This window comes from Canis lupus, chromosome 15, assembly GCF_003254725.2.
Source record: "Canis lupus dingo isolate Sandy chromosome 15, ASM325472v2, whole genome shotgun sequence".
Lineage (NCBI taxonomy): Eukaryota > Metazoa > Chordata > Mammalia > Carnivora > Canidae > Canis > Canis lupus.
In genome coordinates, this window is record NC_064257.1 from 33,756,662 (window position 1) to 33,778,416 (window position 21,755).

The 21,755-nt window shown below is 35.1% G+C and overlaps 2 protein-coding genes across 8 annotated transcripts in view; both read left to right on the plus strand.

The window, feature by feature from the left end:
- MRPL42 (mitochondrial ribosomal protein L42) overlaps positions 1-18,711 on the plus strand; it is a 30,943-nt gene extending 12,232 nt beyond the window's left edge. For all 6 annotated transcript variants that reach the window (XM_025438778.3, XM_049093915.1, XM_049093913.1 and 3 more), the window contains exons 5-6: positions 3,147-3,310; positions 18,136-18,711. In XM_025438778.3, the coding sequence (XP_025294563.1) occupies positions 3,147-3,310; positions 18,136-18,181 (210 nt within the window). In that variant the 3' untranslated portion in view covers positions 18,182-18,711. The remainder of the gene's footprint in view (positions 1-3,146; positions 3,311-18,135) is intronic.
- Positions 18,712-18,864: 153 nt separating this feature from the next.
- The window catches only part of SOCS2 (suppressor of cytokine signaling 2), a 55,856-nt gene continuing 52,965 nt past the window's right edge, over positions 18,865-21,755 (plus strand). For both annotated transcript variants that reach the window (XM_049093910.1, XM_049093911.1), the window contains exon 1: positions 18,865-19,422. The gene's annotated coding sequence lies outside the window, so the exon portion shown is untranslated. The remainder of the gene's footprint in view (positions 19,423-21,755) is intronic.

Below are 21,755 nucleotides of genomic sequence, written 5' to 3' on the forward strand. Positions count from 1 at the left end.
AGAAGTTAGAATATAGTATGTTCTTTATGAATCTAGATTTATAAATCTCATGCAAGTACTATATGATAGTAAATAAAAACTTTCCAACATGACTTGAGTTTTAGTCTTGATTTTTTTCTTTTCTGAAAGAGGTAGCTACGGCTGCTACAACTCCAGTGGGCCCTTTAATTCTGTAGGCCTTAGAAAGCGTACTACATACAGAGATCCTGCAAATATAGAAATACCTACTGAGACTGGCTTTAAGAAAGTTAGGATGATTTGCATCTTTGATTTTCTGGTAATTTGAATCTAAAACATAAAGTTTTCCACAGATCCAGGTAAAAAGATCCTCCTTCTTTTGCCAAGTATATATTTTATGAAAAGTACAAATATTCTAAAAGTGTTTTTCTAGAATTTAGGATTTCTAGTTTAGGAAAATAAACATAATATGCTAGGGGAAAAATAATGACTTGGAAAGATTAAAATGTAAGGACTAGACTTCTTTTTAGTGGCTGATTTAGTGGAAAATTTCAAAAGTAAAATTTTGAAAATTCTTAAGAGAAGCAAGGGAAATTCAGAATGACAATCTGAATGTTTTTTAAACAAGACAGTTTTATTTTAGTTTTTCCTTTTTACTGAAATAGTCATGTATCCTTTGAAGTTTGATCAAGGAGATAAAAAAACTACCTAAAAATCAATTCTGAGTCAGCCAGAGGCTCTTGGTTTAGACTTTGACGAATCCATTAATTCTGATGTCTTTTATCTATGTGCCAAGAAAAGAAGTATTTTTAATCTATACAAAGCAGAGAGAATTTGTGATATATTAGAATTGAGCCTGCTTGGGAATAGGGAGAGAGATAATGGAACATTTATGAATACTTGAAAACAACTTTTGATAATACTATAAACATTTGATCTTTAGCAACAAGTATAGTGACCTAAAAGAGAGAAAACTATTGAGGCTCTAATCCTGTGTTTGCTAGACCTGAAGGTCTGAAAGTAACTTGCAAAGACACTAATTTTCTACTTTACATAGAAGTGATGATTTTTTTTTTATTTTTTAATTTTTTTTAGAAGTGATGATCTTTTAAAATTAAATGTCTAAGGAGAACTTTTTCTTTAAATTTCTATCACTTTTCTCCTATTTGAGGCCTCAAAGAAATCTTAGTAGCTACCTACCATTATTGAACTCTTAAGAGTGCGAGGGACAGCTAACCATACCATATATTATTATTTCATTTAATCTTCACCAAGCCCTTTTGGGTAGGTATTGTGCCTCTGACTTTACAGAAAGGGAAATTAAGAGCTTAAATAACTTGTCCAAGGTCACAGAACTAGTACATGACAGAATTAGAGACCAAAGCTCCAATTCTTAACCTCTTTGTTATACTGCTTCCTCATTACCTCCCACACTAAGTATTTCGATTTACCTCGCATTGTTACTTGTAAGTCTGACTTTGAAGGTCTTTCATAATCTGGTTTCTCAAGATCCATTTTTAGAGTTTATCTCTTTATTGTGTGTTCTTTCCTACTTTCCTTTCTCTAATATTTGCTATCCCTTGTAGAATGCATTCTGCACTCAGTGACAAGGCTCTGACTGGGCTCTTTTTCTGCCTGTCACTAATACCTTTGTTACTTTGCAATTCTGTAGTACTAAGCCAGTTGTGGCACCTTCATGTACTTATATATTGCTTCTAAAAGAAATTTTATTTTTTCGTGTATATATGCCAAATATAAGTATATCCTCTAATATTTAATAAAATGAGAGTATGTAGTAGTTGTCATTAATAGTATATGAATGTAAAGACATTTATGTTTGAATTGTTTTCTTTCTGATTATAAATTCAGATTTTCATTGTAATATAATACACATATACGGTATTTGTAAAGCAGGACAATGTTACCACCTTATGTTACATATATTATCATTTAATAACTAAAATATACAGGACACTTGACTTTCTAAGACAGTGATTAATCTTAAAGGCTTTGATGAGCTAATTACTGATGGGAACATGTTATATTACTCAGATGTGTTGGGGAGGAGATGAGATTTTTAGTAGTCGATGTCTTAAGGTGAAAAAGTACTCAAGTTTTCAGAAAGCATCATTTGGTGACATTTCATTCACCTAAAATGAAAACATTGAAATTAAAAAAAAAAGTTTCCTTTGGATATAAGAATTACCATTTTCATTTTATCTCACTTTAATGATAAGCAAAGTTAGAGAACTGTAAACTTAAAAAAATATTTTTAAAAGATTTTATTTATTTATTTAAGAGAGAGCACAAGTGGGGGGGGAAGGGCAGAGGGAGAAGCAGACTCCCCACTGAGCAGAAAGCCTGATGTGGAGCTTTATCCCAGGACCCCAGGATCATTACCTAAGCCCAAGGCAGATGCTTAACTGACTCAGCCACCCACCCAGGTACCCTGAGACTATAAACTTGTAAACTTGTAAGTTAAAAAATAATGGGTACAGCTTATAGTTTTGGGAAATAGAAATTATTATTAACATAATAAGTACTTTATTATCAGGGGAAATAACTTTTTTTTTTTAAAGATTTTATTTATTTATTCATGATAGTCACACAGAGAGAGGCAGAGAGGCAGAGACACAGGCAGAGGGAGAAGAAGGCTCCATGCACTGGGAGTCCGACATGGGACTTGATCCCGGGTCTCCAGGATCGCGCCCTGGGCCAAAGGCAGGCGCCAAACCGCTGCGCCACCCAGGGATCCCCGGGGGAAATAACATTAAATAAGAACTTTATTATTGGAAAATAAACTGAAAACTTAATATGAGAGGGAAAGTACTTATGATTCTTTTTTTTTATTTAGAGGAGGGAGAGTGAGAGGTTGGGGGAAAGAATCTTAAGCAGGCTCCATGCCCAGCGTGGAGGCTGATGCGAGGCTTGATCTTACAGTCCTGAGATCATGACCTGAGCCAAGATCAAGAATTGGATGTTTAACCAGCTGAGCCACCCACCCATGTGCCTGTGTTTCTGATTCTTTAATGAATAATGCAACTGAGTAAAATTCTGTTCTGAAAACTTACCCATCCTAAGGTACTATAATGAATTCTGGAGTGTGGTAATTGTTGTATTGTAAACTCAATCAAATGCTGGCTAACATTCCTACATTTTGATGCTGTTCATTACTGATGATTTTGTAGCCTATCCCTCGGCCAGATCCTGTGCATAATAATGAAGAAACACATGACCAAGTGCTGAAAACCAGACTAGAAGAAAAAAATGAACACTTTGAGCAAGGACTCATGATAGAACAACTTAGCAAAATGTTCTTTACTACTAAGCACCGTTGGTATCCTCGTGGACAGTAAGTTCTATTTTCTTTGACTCCCACTTGACAACTAAAAGAACATGTAACTTTTCCTCAATGGAGGTTATATTCTGCATGGGGAAGTTAACGCCCAATATGATCACCTACTAAATTGTATTTTTAAATGTACAAATAGTGCAGCCAAAATGAAATAGTACTTCTTTTTTCTTTTATTTTAGTGGGGAAATTTAACCAAAGTTTGCTTTTTTTTTTTTTTCCCAAAGCTTTCAGGGAATTTTACAGAAATTCTTGAAAATTTTTCTATTCTGTGATATAGTCAGTGTATTGTTTTTTTTCATCCTCCTGCCAAATATTGATCTTGTTCTTAGCCCATTTATCCAGTTATTTAACAGGTTTCAGGTTATTGTTATTAAAAAATGGGTACAGTAAATGTGCGGTGTATATTGTTCTCAGCTCTTTTAGAAACTAGTTGTCTCTGTTAGTACTCACATTTTATTACATGAAGTCTTACCTCTTATCTGACTCTGGCTTTTTTTTTTTTTTTTTTTTTTTAATTTTTATTTATTTATGATAGTCACAGAGAGAGAGAGAGGCGCAGAGACACAGGCAGAGGGAGAAGCAGGCTCCATGCACCGGGAGCCCGATGTGGGATTCGATCCCGGGTCTCCAGGATCGCGCCCTGGGCCAAAGGCAGGCGCCAAACCCCTACGCCACCCAGGGATCCCTGACTCTGGCTTTAATTATTTTTCTTCTTTTAATTCTTCTTTCTTTTATATCTGTCTTATTCCCTACCAGAAATGAAAGAGGACTATTTTTAATCGTTTATGTTTGAGCAGACTTTGTTCTTACTCAGTCAACCAGTAACTAAGCTCTTGGCTGGCACATTTCATGGCAGGACATGCTTATGGAATTAATGACTATACATTCATCCACCTGCTCTACTGAGTGTTGGGAGATAGAAAGTACAGTCCTTTCTTATAAGTTGTTTATAGTCAAGGAGAGAAGATAATACAGTAAATAAACAAAATCAAGTGATTGAGCCTAGAGAATGGTTAGGAGTTAGCCATGGGGAAAACAGAAAAGGCTCCGCAGGTAGAGAGAACAGGTTATCAGAGTATGCTGGGGAAATTGCAAGTAGGTCAGCTGAGATGGGACCCAGAATATGAGGAGGGAGTGAAGGGAGGGTCTTAATGAAGGATTTTGTGTTGTGCTGAGGTTAGATTTTACTTTCATTGTGAAATTTTAAGAAGAAAAGGTAATACATTTGAAAAATCATAAAGTGAGTTCTGTACTTGGGATACATGGAAGGTGTATATGGAAAGGTGATATATGGAAAGTTTGGAGTCAGAGGGACCTGCTTGGAAACTATTTAGTCTAGGTGACGTTTATTGAAGATGTAAATGAGAGGACCAATAATGAGAATAGAAAGGAGGAAAATAAAGGACTGTGATAAAAGGAGAAAATAAAAGAAGGAAGGAGGAAAAGAGAGAATTTTAATTAACAGCAGTAGGTCACTGACTAGGTGTGGGAAGAGACAGGCAGCCTCTCAAGTTTCAGACAGGTGTTTGGGTGGATGATGGTGCCGTTCATACATTTGGGGAAACAGGTTTGACAGGAATATGAACCCATTATTGGTCATGTTAAGTCTGAAGTGTCAGTGGATCCATCTGGTGAGGAGCAATTTTGAAAGCATATGGATGTATGGATCTGGAGACTGGTTTACTTATGTAGTTTCTTTTTAGAAGTACTCGCTTCCTTATCCTTGCTTAATATAGAGATTCTTCAGGGTTCTAGCCTCATACTTCATGTTCTCCTGAAATTCATTGTAAGAGCTTTAATTACATTCATTATATAAATGACATACAACTTGCTTCATTATACATTTTTTTATTCCTTGGTCTTATTCCCAGTATCATCGTCCTTAGAAATTTCAAAATAGATATCTGTCCAAAGTTTTAAATTCATTGTAACAAAAGCATAGGTCTTTTTCTGTTTTAAAAAAACTCCTCCTTTAATAATTCTTTTATAATAAAAGTGGTATTTCTGTAGCAATTTTCCAGGAAAAATATCTGCAGTTTTTTGGCTACCATGATGTCTTTTATCTTTTAATTTCTGCTACTATTTTATATCCTCTTCTTTGATTTTTCTTTCTTATTTAGTGCCCACTTTGTTTATGTATATGCTCTCTGGGTTTTTTCCTGTCTCTGTGATTATAATTCAGGGTATGTGGAAACAAATTAGCAAACCATTTCTTAGCCTCATATCTAAGTCATTACTGTATTCTGAGATTTCCATGATTCATAATATCATTCATGTTTTTTATTTTGTCTCATTATCCAGATATTTTTGTTCAAGCCCTATCTTGAAATTTTTCTGTAATGACTTTCAGTACTTGTTTTCTTCCTGCATGTTCTGTATTGCTACAGTCTTCTGCCTGCTGTTCATTTATAACCAAGTCACTGTAGTTATGAGTATGTAAAAGGGTCTTGAAGAGAACAAAATTGAAGGCAAGAAGACCATTAGGGAGTCTTAAAATCATGCATGTTATCCTTAGACTTTTATGTATAGTATACCTGTGTTTAATCTTATTTACTTATTTAATCTTATTACTGCTAATTAGCATTTGACTGCTAATTAATTTAATCTCTTTCTGTGTTTTGTCCCATCAGGATTACTAGGCAGTTGCAATTGTAAGCAGACTTTAATTAGGTGCAGTTGATTATCCCAGTAGCTCTCCTAGTAAAGAAATGAGCAGAACTCCAGATACTAGCTTACATATATAAAGAAAATTTTTACCTGTAGGCATTGTCCTTGTGATACATCATCTTTCAGAATTTTAGATAAGCTACAGTATGATCTTTAATCATTCAACAGGTATTTAATTGCTATGTAAATATTTATTTTGGATTAATGTAAGCCATTTTCAAGTGTTGATTTCTAGATGTCATAGAACTCTTCTTAAATATCAGGCAGTGTATAGAAGGATATTTTATTAAATATTTCACAATTTTTAAGTTATGACATCAAAAAACTGGGATCCATTCTGAATTAATTAATTTATGACAGATTTTATTTATTTATTCATGAGAGACACAGAGAGAGGCAGAGACATAGAGGGAAAAGCAGGCTCCTTGCAGAGATCCCGATGTGGGACTTGATCCCTGGACCCGGGATCACGCCCTAAGCTGAAGGCAGATGCTCAAACGCTGAGCCACCCAAGCGTCCCCCATTCTGAATTTAATAATTGGGATTATATAATATCTTTTTAAGTAAGTTTTTATTAACATACAAAATGCTGTTTAAAATATTTTTAAACAATGCAGTTAAATGTGAAATAGAGGGGCAGCCTGGGTGGCTCAGTGGTTTAGCGCCGCCTTCAGCCTGGGGCCTGATCCTGGAAACCCGGGATCGAGTCCCATGTCGGGCTCCCTTCATGGAGCCTGCTTCTCCCTCTGCCTTTGTCTCTGCCTCTCTCTCTCTGTCTCATGAATAAATAAATAAAATCTTTAAAAAAAAATAAATGTGAAATAGAAAGTTTCTTTATATTTATTCAATGCCCTGTGCCCCATATGATAAACACTGCTAAACTCCTCCTGTATGAGTAGATCTGTCTTATATTACACTTAATTTTGTGCTTTTTAAACTCCAATAAAGTAAAACTCTTTTCTGAATGTGCAACTTTTGTTTTAAAGGGGTCTGGGCTTACTCAAATCTTCTGTCTCCTAGTTACTAGCTATTTATTGAATCTTGCTATTTATTAAAGAAAATTTGCAGAAAAGGCAAGAAGACCATTAGAGAGTCTTAAAATCATACATGTTATCTTTAGACTTTTATAAAAAGAAATAATAATGCCTGGGGTGCCTGGGTGGCTCAGTCAGTTGGGTGGCTGCTTTAAGCCTGGATCATGGTCCCAGGGTCCTAGGATCAAGCCCCACGTCAAGCTTCCTGCTTCTCCCTCTGCAGCTCCCCCTGCTTGTGTTCTCTGTCTCTCTGTCTCAAATAAATAAAATCTTAAAAAAAAAATGCAAAGAAATAATGCCTAATTTGCCTGATGGCTTTAAAAAATTGATTAATTAATTCCAGTATAATTAATGCAGCATTATATTAGTTTATATTAGTTTAATTATATTAGTTTCAGGTGTATAATATAGTGATTCAACAATTTTATACATTACTCAGTGCTTATCATAATAGGTATACTCTTAATCCTCTTTCCCTATTTCTCCTGTCCCTCCACCCACCGCCCCTCTGGTAACCATCAATTTGTTCTCTATAGTTGAGTGTCTGGTTTTTTGTTTGTCTCTTTTTCTTTGTTCATTTGTTTTTTTCCTTAAAATCCACATGAGTGAAATCTATGGTATTTGTCTTTCTCTGATTATTTCACTTAGCAGTGTATATCCTCTAGAGCTATCCATGTTGTTGCAAATGGCAACATTTCATTCTTTTTTATGGTTGAGTAGTATTCCATCGGGGGAAAATATATATACACACACACATATGTGCCACATCTTCATCTATCAGTGGACACCTGTGTTGTTTTTTTGTTTTGGTTATTATAAATAATGCTACAGCAAACATAGGGGTGTGCGTATCTTTTCAAATTAGTGTTTTCATATTCTTTGGGTAAATTCTGCATGGTGGTTTTGAGATAAAATATAATCATGTAAGTTAAGGACCTGGCATATAGATAATGATAATATGGTAATGATAATTATTAATAATTGTTTCCTACTCATGGTTTTTCTCTTAACTCACTTTTTGAAGCATCTCTTTTTTTTTTAAGATTTTATTTATTTATTTGAGAGAGAGAGAGAGAGAGAACAGAGGAGAGAGGGAAAGGGAGAAGCAGGCTTCCTGCTGAGTAGGGAGCCTGATGGAGGGCTCAATCCCAGGACCCTGAGATAAGGACCTGAATCAAAGGCAGGCGCTAAACCAGAATCACGCCGTGGGTGGAAGGCAGGCGCTAAACTGCTGAGCCACCCAGGTGCCCCAAAGCATCTTTTCTGAGGTATAATTTGCATACCGAAAAATTTACCTTTTTTTTTTTTTTTAACCAGTTTTAAGTATATACTGTAATGAGTTTTGACAGATGTATACACAATTGGCTGTTTCATCACTTGAAAAGTTTTCTCATACTCTTTTGCAGTGAGTTTCATCCCCTTTAATCCCCATCCTAGGCAGTCATTGATTTCCTTCTTATCACTTTTTAGAACTTCATGAATTTCTAGAATTCCATGTTTTTCCCTTTCTAGAATTTTATGTAAATGGAATTATACAGTCTGTAGCCTTTTGTGTCTGGCTTCTTTCACTTAGTATAATGCTTTTGAGATTCATCTTTGTTGTTGTGTAGACCAATAGTTTATTCCTTTTTATTTCTGAATAATATTCTCTTGTATGGGTAGACCACAATTTGTTTATCTGTTCACCAGCTGATGGACATTTTGAATCTTTCCCGTGTGGGGCTGTTATGACTAAAGCTGCATAAATACTCAAGTACGAATCATCATTGACATATTTTCATTTCTCTTGGGTAAATACCTAGGGGTAGGATTAGTTGGTCATATGATAAGGACATGTTTAAATTCATAAGAAACTGTCAAAGTGGCTGAATGCTTTTTCATTCCCACCAGCAGTGTGTCACAGTTTCATTTGCTCCACATCCTTCCCAACACTTGTTATTAGTTCTTTTAACTTTAATCATTCTGTTGGGGGAATAGTAGTATTTCATTGTGGTTTAAATTTATGCTAATGATTTTGAACATCTTTTTTTTTTAAAGATTTTATTTATTTATTCATGAGAGAGAGAGAGAGAGGCACACACACACACACACACACACACACAGAGGCAGAGGCAGAGACACAGGCAGAGGGAGAAGCAGGCTGCATGCAGGAGCCTGACGTGGGACTCGATCCCAGGTCTCCAGGATCAGGCCCTAGGCTGAAGGTGGCGCTAACCGCGGAGTCACCCGGGCTGCCCTTGAGCATCTTTTCATGTAGTTATTGGCCTTTATACATTTGGGAGGTTTTTTTGGTTTTGTTTTTGTTTTTTTGGTGAAATATCTGTAAAAAGCTTTTGACTATTTTTAAAAAGCAGGTTCATTGTTTTATTAGTGTAAACTTGTAGATCAGAGTCCTTTGTGAGATATATGTCTTGCAAATATTTTCTCTCTGTACCTTGCTTTTCCATTTCTATTATTTATTTATTTATTTATTTTTAAAGATTTTATTTATTTATTCATGAGAGAGAGAGACAGAGACACAGGCAGAGAGAGAAGCAGGCTCCACGTAGGGAGCCTGACGTGGGACTCGATCCCGGGTCTCCAGGATCATGCCCTGGGCTGAAGGCAGGTGCTAAACTGCTGAGCCACCCAGGCTGCCCCATTTCTTTAATAGTGTCTTTTGAAGATAAAGATTTTTTATAATTTTCATTAAGTCCAATTTACAAATATTTCCTTTTAGTTCAGGCTTTTTACATTCTACTTAAGAAACCTTTGCCTGGGCAGCCCTGGTGGCTCAGCGGTTTAGCGCCGCCTTCAGCCCAGGGTGTGGAGACCCGGGATTGAATCCCACATCGGGCTCCCTGCACAGAACCTGCTTCTCCCTCTGCCTATGTGTCTGCCTCTCTCTGTGTCTTTTCTTTTATGAATGAAGAAATAAAATCTTAAAAAAATGTTTTCGTGTTGTGTTTTATATAATTTGCAGTATATGAATACATTTTACATTTTTGTTACACTTATTTGAAATATTTCATAATTTTATGCTATTATAAATAGTATTAGGTTTTTAATTTCAGTTTCCAAAGATTTGTTGTTTGTAATACAATTTTATTTGTTGTAGAAATATGATTGATTTTTGTTTATTGGTGGTGTTTCCTGTGATCTTGAGAGTAGCTTTTTAAATATATTCCTTAGTATTTTCTATATAGATGATCATGGTGTCATTGAGTAAAGACAATTTTACCTCATTTATATCTGTATGCTTTTTATTTTTTGCTTTATTGCACAGCTTAGAGTCTTAAGTACAATGTTGCATTAACAGTGTTGAGAATGGACATCGTTGCTTTTTTCCCCAGTTTTAGTGAGGGAAAGCAGTGAGTCTTTAAACATTAAGAGTGATACTTCTGGACAGCCTGGGTGGCTCAGCAGTTTAGCGCTGCCTTGAGCCCGGGGTGTGATCCTGGAGACCCGGGATCGAATCCTGCGTCAGGCTTCCAGCATGGAGCCTGCTTCTCTCTCTGCCTCTGTGTCTCTAGTGAATAAATAAATAAAATCTTAAAAAAAAAAAAAAGTGATGTTTCTATGTGGGTCTTTTTATAGATGCCCTTTCTCAGGTTGAAAAATCCCTCTATTCCTGGTGTGAAGAGTTTTTATCATGAATGGATGTTGAATTTTGTTAGATGCTTTTTTCTGTATTCATTAAAATGATCATATGGTTTTTCTTATTTAGTCATGTGGTTAATTATATTGAATGACTTCAAATGTTGTACCAACCTTTTGTTCCTGGGCTAAACTTCACTTGGTCACGATATATTATTTTGTGTGTGTGTGTTGTTTGGATTTAATTGCTTAAATTTTGTTGTAGAATTTTTACATCTTTATTATGGGCATTAGTCTATAGGTTTATAATATCTTTGTCTGGTTTTGGTTTCAGAGTAAAGCTTGCAACATAGAGTAGATTTGGTACTATTTCCTTCTCTTCAGTTTTCGGAAAGAGTATGTGTAGAATGGATATTACTTCTTTTTTTTTCTAAAGACCTTATTTATTCATGAGAAACACAGAGAGAGAGAGGCAGAGACACAGGCAGAGAGAGAAGCAGGCTCCATGCAGGGAGCCTGATGTGGGACTCAATCCCGGGTCTCCAGGATCAGGCCCTGGGCTGAAGGCGGTGCTAAACCACTGAGCCACCTGGGCTGCCCTGGATATTGCTTCTTAATATTGGAATTTACCAGTGAAAGCCATCTGGGTCTGAAATTTTCTTTGTGGAAAGATTTTTAACTGCAAATTCAACTTTTGTATTCAATAGTTAGGACTATTCAATTTATGTCTTCTTGAGGGAGCTTTGATACTTTGTATCAAATCCCTTCAAGGATTTACCCATTTTACCTAAATTGTTGCATTTATTTGTACATAGTTTGTGATATTCCTTAATTATCCTTTAAGTATTTTCATAATCTGTAGCCGTATCATCTCTCTTATTTCTGGTGTTATTTTGTTGATATTTTTTAAGAACCAATTTTGGTTTAACTGATTCTCTCTGTTGTTTTTCTGTTTTTATTATTATTTTAAGTAGGCTGTACACTGAGGCTTTGAACTCACAATGCTGAGATCAAGACCTGAGCTGATCAAGACTTGGATGCATAACCAACTGAGCCACCCAGGCACCACAGTTTTCTATTTTTGTTCCTTGTTATTTCCTTCCTTCTGCTTACTTGGGCTTTAATTTGTTCCTTTTCTAGTTTAAGGCTTATTGTTTAAAAACTTGTCTCCTTTTTAGTTTTTAATGTTATAAATTCCCCCTTAAGTACTGCTTTAGCTGCATCCCACAGATTTTGATGTTTTCACTTCCATTCAGTTCAAAATGTTTTCTGATTTCCCTTGTGATTTCTTCTTTTACCTATGGATTACTTAGCAGTGAGTTAATTTCTAAATATCTAAAAAAATTTTCAGATACCTTTCTGTACTGATTTCGGCTTAATTCTGTTATAATCACAAAGCATACTTTGTAGGATTTCAGTCTTTAAATTGATTAAAATTCAGAGGTGCCTGGCTGGCTCAGTCAATAGGAGCCTAAGACTCTTGATCTCAAGGTTGTGAGTTCAAGCCCCATGTTGGGTGTAGATATTATGCTCAACCACTGAGCCACCCAGGCATCCTGATTATGGTCTTTCTTGATGAATATTTCATATACAGTTGGAAAATAGGTGTATATTCTGCTATTATTGATGGTAGTGTTCTAAAAATATGAATTAGGTCTACTTGTTTAAGTTTTCTAGACCCTCACTAATTTTCTGTTTAATCAATTATTATTAGAGGAACATTGAAGTCTATATTTTATACTTAATGGATTTTTCTATTTCTCGTCCTAATTCTGTGTTCATAAATTTTGAAGTTCTATTGATAGTTGTACATATATTTATTATCGTTATATTTTCTTTTTTTTTTAAAGCCACCTGCACGATCCAGTTTATTTTTTAATTTTTTTTTTTTAATTTTTATTTATTTATGATAGTCACAGAGAGAGAGAGAGGCAGAGACATAGGCAGAGGGAGAAGCAGGCTCCATGCACCGGGAGCCCGATGTGGGATTCGATCCTGGGTCTCCAGGACGCCCTGGGCTGAAAGCAGGCGCCAAACCGCTGCGCCACCCAGGGATCCCATATTATCGTTATATTTTCTTGATGAATTGACACCTTTATCTTTATTGAAGTCTTCTTGTTATTGCTGCTAATATCTCTTTTTCTGAAATATAATTTGTCTAGTACTACTAGAGCCTATCTAGCCTTCTTTTGATTGGTGTTTTCTTTTTTTTTTTAATTTATTTTTTATTGGTGTTCAATTTACTAACATACAGAATAACCCCCAGTGCCCGTCACCCATTCACTCCCACCCTTGATTGGTGTTTACATGATCTTTCTATTTCTGTTTTTTACTTTTAACCTATCGGTGTCTTTATATTTCAGTGGGTTTCTTACAAGTAGAATATAATTGGATTTTGCTTTTTTGTCCAATTTGACTTTTCATTTTAGTACCAAGCCATCTTAAATGCTGTTTCCTTTGATTTTCAGTGCTTTCATTCTTCGGCCATTTGCTTTTAGCTTACTTTCTTCTTTAAATTTAATTTGATTATAGTCATTTTGAATAGCTATTATTTCTCTTAGCCCAACCATATGTAACTATAGGTGGCTAGATATCTGTTAATGTTATACTTATATTTGTGTGTAATTTTTTGTTTATATCTACCACTCTAGATTATTCTCTTATCATCAGGATTGCATCTTTTGTTCTGTAGTTTTCCACATGATCTCTGATACAGTGTGTGGGTGCTCAGTTGCTGTCTGATGAAATATTATCTTACCTAATTATTATTGTTTTTAAAGATTTTATTTATTTAGTTCATGAGAGACACAGAGAAAGAGAGAGGCAGAGACATAGGCAGAGGGAGAAGCAGGCTCCATGCAGGGAGCCCAATGGGAGACTCAATCCTGGAACTCTGGGATCACACCCTGAGCCAAAGGCAGATGCTTAACCACTGAGCCACCCAGGCATCCCATGAAATACTATCTTACCTAATTGTCTTTACAGGTTCTTGAAGGTGTTCAGTTTTTCTTTGAAATGTACTTTATTGGGATGGTCACTGATGAATTTCTCAGTAATTCTTAGAAGTTTTATCCTAGAGTTTACCTATCAAATTATGTGACTTTATTCAATTTCATTTTTATTTAGGAAGGTCTCAGGTAGAGTAAGATGTTCTTTATTATCAAATTCTTAATCAAGGTCAGTAAAGTTTTTATGATACAAAGGTGTTTCCTCACTTCATTCAGTCCTGAACCATGCATTTAATTATCAACCTCACCCAGTGTGGATGGGCTGGAAGTATAAGTAGTATGACTGTACAGAACTGATGCTGAAATAGCCCAGTGGCCAATAAACACTGATGATTTGATTAGGTCAAGTCTGGGAATCTAAAGTTAATATTATTACTATTTATGAATTGCTTTTTGCCTTTTCCTAATCCTCTCAATCTTAGTTACTTTGGGATGGCAATTCAAAGAGTCTTAGATTTGGGCTTTGTGAGAGTGGGTGCTAGGGCTGTGTTGAAGTTTTAGTGTGAAAGGTGGTGATGAGGAAACTCAGGACATTGGATTTGGGGTTAAATTTAACTTTTAGTTCCTTATCTTCTGCCTTTGCCTGAATGACTATTTTTACATTCAGTTATGCAGAGGTTAATTTCAAAAGATGACCTATGTAACCATGCAGTTCCTGCTTCTTCCTGTTTGATGATATTGCAGGTACGAAAACAAATTAGCTTAGCCATGATGTTATATTTACTGAAGTCATGGGGCTTTGAATATATTTTTCAAAATGTACCCCTTACGCGAATCCATTTTTTTTTTCATATTGACAACAACAATTTGTGTTAGATAGCCCTTTTGTAAATAGTTGTTAAGGACATGATTCTGAGTTGTTCTGCCCTCCGCAGCAGCCCCTGAGGTTTCTCCCATTGGCCTTTAGAGTCGCCAGCACTCAGGAAGCAAGTATGTCATGCCCTTAGTTGTGAGCCTTTGTGTACAAGCTGTTTTTCCTTTCTTCAGTCTTCCTCAGTTGGCATGAAAAAAATCAAAGTAATGATGCTTTCCTTCCATTATAATTTTTTCCAGAACACGTCATTTTAGCAATATAACAGTCCCTAATGGTTGTGTCTGAGTTTTCTGGTACTTTTCTCATTAATTAAACCATAATAACTTAATTGAAACTCTTTTTATGTATCCAAAGTTCATATACTATCTTGGTTTCTCCTACTGATTCCTTTTCATCTCTTTTACCTCTAAATTTTGGAGTGCCCAAGGAGCAGTTCTCCTCTTTCCTTTCTCATTTTCTAGGACAGTGCCCTCATCCAGTCTCATGGTTTTATATACCTTTCACGTGCTGATGGCTCCCAATCCTATCTCTGGTCAAGACCTGTCCCCTGACCTCCAGACCTGTATATCTATCCAGCTACTTACATGACACGTCTTATGGGCATCCCTGACTTAATATTGTCTCCTGAAGGTCTCACACAAACAAGATTCTCCTGGCGCCTTCCCTATCTCAGTTAATGCTAGCTCCAGTCTTCTAGTGGCTTGAGCCAGAAACCTTGGTGCCATTCTTAATTCATTTCTCACACCCAACATCTGGTCTATCAGCAAATCCTATTAGCTCTGTCTCCCAGAATGTATCCACATTTGACCATTTATCACTATTCCTTTTGCCACCATCCTGGTCCATGCCACCATCTTTTGCCTTGGTTTATTGAAGTCACTTCCTAACTGGTCTCCCAGCTTCTGCTTTACTTCTCTACAGTTTGTTCTTAGCATATTACCAAAGTAATACTGTTAAAAACTTCCCTCAGTTCTTATAATTTTTCTGTTGAAAACCTTCCAGTGGTTTCCCATCTTACTCAAAAAAGCTAAAGGCCATAACTGTTACCTACAAGAACCTGTGTGGTCTGATCCTCTGTTACCTCTCCACTCTCATTTCCTATCATTCTCCTCTTAGTTCACTCTGTTCCAGCCACATGGCCTTTTGGCTGTTCCATGAACATTCCTTTCTTTTAAAGCCCTTATATTGCTGTTCACTCTACATAGAATTCTCTTCCTACTAGTATCAGCAAAGCTAGTTTTCTCACTTCCTTTGGGTTTTTATTCCCTGAAGTCGTCCCTGGTCAACTTACTGGTTTTCCTCTCTCCTACACTGAAATGTAAGAATTCTTAGCACTTAGAAGTAGTCCCTGGCACATAGTAGATGCTCACACATCTACAAATTAATAAGTGAATGGGTAAATGATGTGATTCTCATTATACCTCTTAAAAAAAAGGTGTTAAGCTAACATAGCTCTACTAGGTGTAAAGTTATATTGAAGAAAATAAGGATGGAAGGACTGAAAGAAGCCTGGATGGAAAGATTTGGAAAATAATTTTAAACTTCTTGAAATGTAACAATGCTATAAATGTATGAACAGCAGTACTATTTTATTTAAATAACTACTTGTTTTTCCCGGGGGCCACAAAAATTAGTTACTCCCATCAGTAGGAAAGAGATTTGACTATCCAGCTGGATAGCTGCAGTGTGACAGGAGATAAAGTTCTGCTTTGGATTAAGAACTGTGGACAAATATTTCAGATATCATTGAGTCATTGTGTAATTTAAGAAGGGTAAGTAACTATGTGTTTTGGATTCCAGGAATAGTCTCAGTTTAACTCTTCTCTTAATTATTAATAGGGTGGGGTTTTAATTATCTCAAGGGTCTGAGTCTGATGATAAGTTATAAGGGTACCATATAATTAAGGTGTTTGCTTCTGGCTAGTGATTGATTATAGCAGATACTGAAATTCATGCATGATATTGAAATTCATGCGAAGATAGTGTGACTTCGCGAGCCCCTATTCTGGTGACTAGCTGCGAGAGCACGTTTCAAGGTTACACTAATAAGACTTTGATGATCTGGCACATAACTGGAACCCTTAAGAAAATGGTAATTTTCTATAATTTTTTTTATGCCAGTATAAGTAGAGGTAGAAAAGTTTATGTAAATTATATTATGCTATATGTATTATTCTACAAGTTAATGTTTTGTGTTATTGTATATAGATGTACTTCATTTTTTTAAGTTATTTACTGTTTTGCCAATTTTCAAAAAATCAGTATCAAAAAACAATGTGTAGGAGAGTTGCCTTATAAAACCATAAGATAAGCAAAAAAGAATGCTTTCAGTATCTTAATCACAAGTAAATAGCATGAGGTACATGTGTGTTACCATTTATCGTATAGAAATCGTTACATTGAATTTCCACATTAGCAAAAAAAGTAAAAACTCAGACCAACTTGCCAAAATCTGGCCTTACGGGAATTTTTGAAGAGAAGTCATCACAATAAACATGTGTACTCTGTGTAGAAATTCTCTTAAATCAATAAAGAAAATAAGGAAATGCAAAGAACCAAAAAAGAAAAATCCTCCCTGGTAAATCACTCAAAGTCAGTGATTGCTAACAATGTGTTTTATTTCTCTTTTTATATCTGTCATAAGTTTTATTTGTATATTTTTACATGGCTTTAATCATACTGTATATATACATTTACATCCTGTATCTCCCCCTCCCCAATTAATGTTTAATATTTTAGTAGTAAGATAGTTAATATTTTAACTATTTCTCTATATAGTTTAGAATAGATTTCCAGAAGAATTACTAGATCAAAAGCTTTGGCTTTAAAAATATTTTTTGATATATATTGCTATACTACTTTTCATAAGTATTGTACTAGTTAATACTTTAGTTGGGTCTGATGTTTATTTCATCATACCTGTGCTTGGGTTGGGCATTTATGATTTTTAAAAAATTTGTGATTGCAAAAACAAAATTCTCTCACTGTTTTAATTTGCATTTGTTCCACTTTTTGTGACATACATTTTTCTGTAAACATATTAGTTGTATCCTGTTATATATTAAAACATGATTTGGCAGCTTACAAAACCTCCATTTAGGGGAAAATATCCCCTTATAAATAAAACTTTAATAAAGCATGTTCAGCATATTTATGATGTGCTCTTTCTTTACTATAAAGACAATTATTAGTTTTTTTTTTTTTAAGTTTTATTTTTTATTTATTTGAGAGAGAGAGAGAGAGTGAGCACAAGCCAGGAGCAGGGGCAGAGGGAGAGGGAAAAGCCATCTCCTCGCTGAGCTGGGAGCCTGTTGCTGGTCTTGATTCCAGGACCTTGAGATCTTGACTTAAGCCAAAGGCAGATGCTTAACTGACTTAGCCATCTGGGCGCCCCAAGACAATTATTAGTTTTAATTAAAGATCAATTATCCAGGTTAGTATATTGAAATTGACCTCAAGAGTGGCAAAAAAAAAAAAAAAAATTTTCCAAAATGCTTATTTAGTAGAAAACAATTTTCACAGTCGGGAAATGTGGCTTCTTACTAAGAAATATTTAAATATTTATCTTGGATATATCTAGCAGCATACACACACACACACATATATTAGGTTTCTTTTATTTCACTGAGTACTAATGAACAACAAACTAATCACAGAAATTTGATACTTTTTTTAGAAACACATTTACTAAAATAATATCTTAAATATTTTCTTCTTTTCAAGGTATCATAGACGTCGTAGGAAACTGGATCCTCCAAAAGACAGATGATACTGAGGTTTTCAGGAATCAAAAAGATGTTATCTTGTGTCTCATTTGCCATTTGAGAAACGCAATTGAGTATTTTCACTAATATGTTATATAGCAAAATAATAATAAAATGTCTTTTCATATGTTAGAATGTGTATTTCTTTATATATAATAGGGAATTGTGGATTTGACATTCTTATTTACAGAAACCTATTTCATCTTTGCTTTTGAGATATTAAGGTCTACCATTTATTTTTATGTGTCTAGTGTGATTAAGTATTTATACATAATCAGTCATATATTGTTAGTAGTATAAATATGATTAATAGAAATGTGCATGGTTCTCCTTCTCAAGGAGATTTTCAAATAGCTTTTGAAAAGAAACGCATGAAGTCCACCCAGAAAATAAATGTTACAATTCTTTGTTGTGGCTTCTAGGAAATTATTAAATTACTGTTGACTCTTGAACAACATGAGTTTGAATTATGTGGGTCCACCTATACACAGATTTTTTCATAAATGAATAAATGAATAAATAAATATAAAGTCCAGTACTGTAGTTGTATTTTCTCTTTCTTAAGATTTTTCTTTCTTTAAGATTTTATTTATTTATTTGACATAAACAGAGAACACAGGCAGGGGGAATGGCAGAGGGAGAAGGAGAAGCAGGTTCCTTGCTAAGCAGAAAGTCCATCTCAAGACCTTAGGGTCATGACCTGAGCCAAAGGCAGGCGCTTCATCTACTGAGCCATCCAGGCACTCCTCTTTCTTATGATTTTCTTAGTAACATTTTCTTTTCTCTAGCTTTATTGTAAGAATACAATGTAAGATAACATGTAAGATAATATGTTAATTGACTATGTTAATCAGTAAGGCTACCAGTCAAGAGTAGGACATAAGTTAATTTTTTGGGAAGTCAAAGTTATACATGGATTTTTTACTGCATGGGGGGTTGGTATCCCTAACCCCCTTGTTTAAGGGTCAACTGTTATTACATTTTAATTAGATCTACTGTCTGCGAAGTCCTTTATATACATCATTATTAAATTCTCACAATAATCCTTTATTTTTTTAAGATTTTGTTTATTCCTGAGAGACATAGGCAGAGGGAGAAGCGGCTCCATGCAGGGAGCCCAATGTGGGACTCGATCCCGGGACTCCAGGATCACGCCATGGGCGGAAGGCAGGCACTAAACCACTGAGCCACCCAGGTGTCCCTCACAATAATCCTTTAAAGGAAGAGCATCGTCCCCATTTTACAGGTAAAGCCAAGTGACTTGAATCCTACCTACTTAGCAAGTGGGAGAGCCAGAATCCAAATGGTCTGGCCCCAGAGCTTTTTTACAGTGCATTATTGTGGCAAAAGGGTATTTTCCTCACCCAAGAATGTACTTTCCTAGAAAGAATATAATTTGTTTTGATATTTTTTTCCTGGTCATTTAAAAAGTTCTACTAGCTTCAGAACACATGCTGCTCTGGGTTAAAATGTTAATATCCCTAAATTAGTATTATAAATTAATGTTAATAGATTATTCTGTTGTTGATTGTCACTACCACCTTATATGTGATCCTAAATGCCCCTGTGATTTCAATTTAGGAAGTAAAGAATCTTTTAAGAAGAAAAGTGCTTTATTCAAAATTGTAAAATATTTGTGTTATTTAAAAATTTGATGGGAAAAATTACTTCAGTGAAGTGAAATTGAATGAAATTCATTGAAATGAAGTTTTCATTTCATTTAAAGTCTGTTTAATCTAGTTATTTATTTATGAATGAATGAATGAATGAGAGACACAGAGGCAGAGACAGGCAGAGGGAGAAGCAGGCTCCATGCAGGAAGCCCGACATGAGACTCAATCCCGGGACTCCGGGATCACACCCTGAGCCAAAGGCAGACGTTCAACCCCTGAGCCACCCAGGTGTACCTAATCTAGTTCTTTTAATAAAGGCACTCTAGCTGAAGTTTTAAGTATTTAGTAAATGTAAGGAATATAAATAGGAAAGTGTAAAGGAAATCATAATGGCCACCTTCTGATACCAAAAGGAAATGTTTTTAAGTAGCTTACTTTTTTCATTAATACATTAATTTTGGGGGAAAGATTAAAGCAAAACAAGTTGTAGAACTTAATCAAATATTTACCAACTATGTTTAATGACACTGAAAAATGGTTAAAATTTTTTTTAGGTTGAATTACACCCAAATTTTTACAAAAATTGAGATATGCCACATTTTAAAAGGAAGAAAAAAATAATTAATTAAATAAGAAATTTTTTCTAAGTTCAAGGATGTACTAAATAGAAATTGTTCAACTCTAAGATTCCCGAACCACACATCTACATGTCAATGCTTTGACGAATTTGACTTCAATCTTTTTTTTTTTTTTTTAATTTATTTATGATAGTCACAGAGAGAGAGAGAGAGAGAGGCAGAGACACTGGCAGAGGGAGAAGCAGGCTCCATGCACCGAAAGCCCGACGTGGGATTCGATCCCGGGTCTCCAGGATTGCGCCCTGGGCCAAAGGCAGGCGCCAAACCGCTGTGCCACCCAGGGATCCCGACTTCAATCTTATTCTACTGGAAATACAGATGAATACTGTAGTTGCTGGAATTTGGTTTTCATGGATTACTATTATTTAATTTTGCTAAATAAGTACCTATTCCATCACCACCATGACCTCTTTTCTGCTTCTTCCATTCCCTGCAACCTTAGGGGTAATAACTATGTACCATCACTAACATTTTATTAAATGTCCACTTATTTGTTTCTTTTTCCATGAAATTTAAAAACTACATAAAAGGTGGAATGGCCCCTTTAAATAGAATTAATTTAGCTTCATGAAAAATTCACTACCCTAAGTGTTTTGTTTGTTTTTTGTTTTTACTACCCAGTTCTTGTGTGTCCATTGGTGAGGTGGATTAACTGCACACCTCATTGATGAAAAGCACTGTCAGTGAAACCACCAGAGGGCACTCTCACATAGTGTTCAATTCAAGTGTTGCTCACCCAAGGGTAGTAACTTACTGTGCTTAATTACCAGAGAATATTTGGATGTTCTTTAGGTAAGAATAACTAGTAGAATAAATAGCAGTAGTGAACTTATGTGTTGAAATATTTTGAGGCCATTATTCATTCTGTTGATCTATTCAAGCATTTACCAACCCCCTAATACATAGGAATAGGTATTGTACTTTTTGCTCGGCCAATAACAAAAAAAGATCCCTTCTTAAGGATGACAGTATCTACTTCACTAGTATCTACTGAGCTACTTAATTTCCGTAATCATGTTTTTAAACATGAACATAATATATCATTTTTTTAAATTAAAAAGTAAATAGAAAATAAACATTACCCATTATTAATACCTTGTAAAGATAACACTAAAATTTTTGCTTTCTTTCTTCCCTTTTATTTCACTGCATATTTCAGAAAATAAAAGTATTAATTATTCATGCTATTTTATAACTTGATTTTTTCATCTAATATAATTAAATTTTTTTGCCATATCATTAAATACTCTCTTAACAATGCATATTATTGTATAAGCTGATTGTCAGAATTAACTGCCTAATTTTAGACATAATCATTGTTTCTGTTT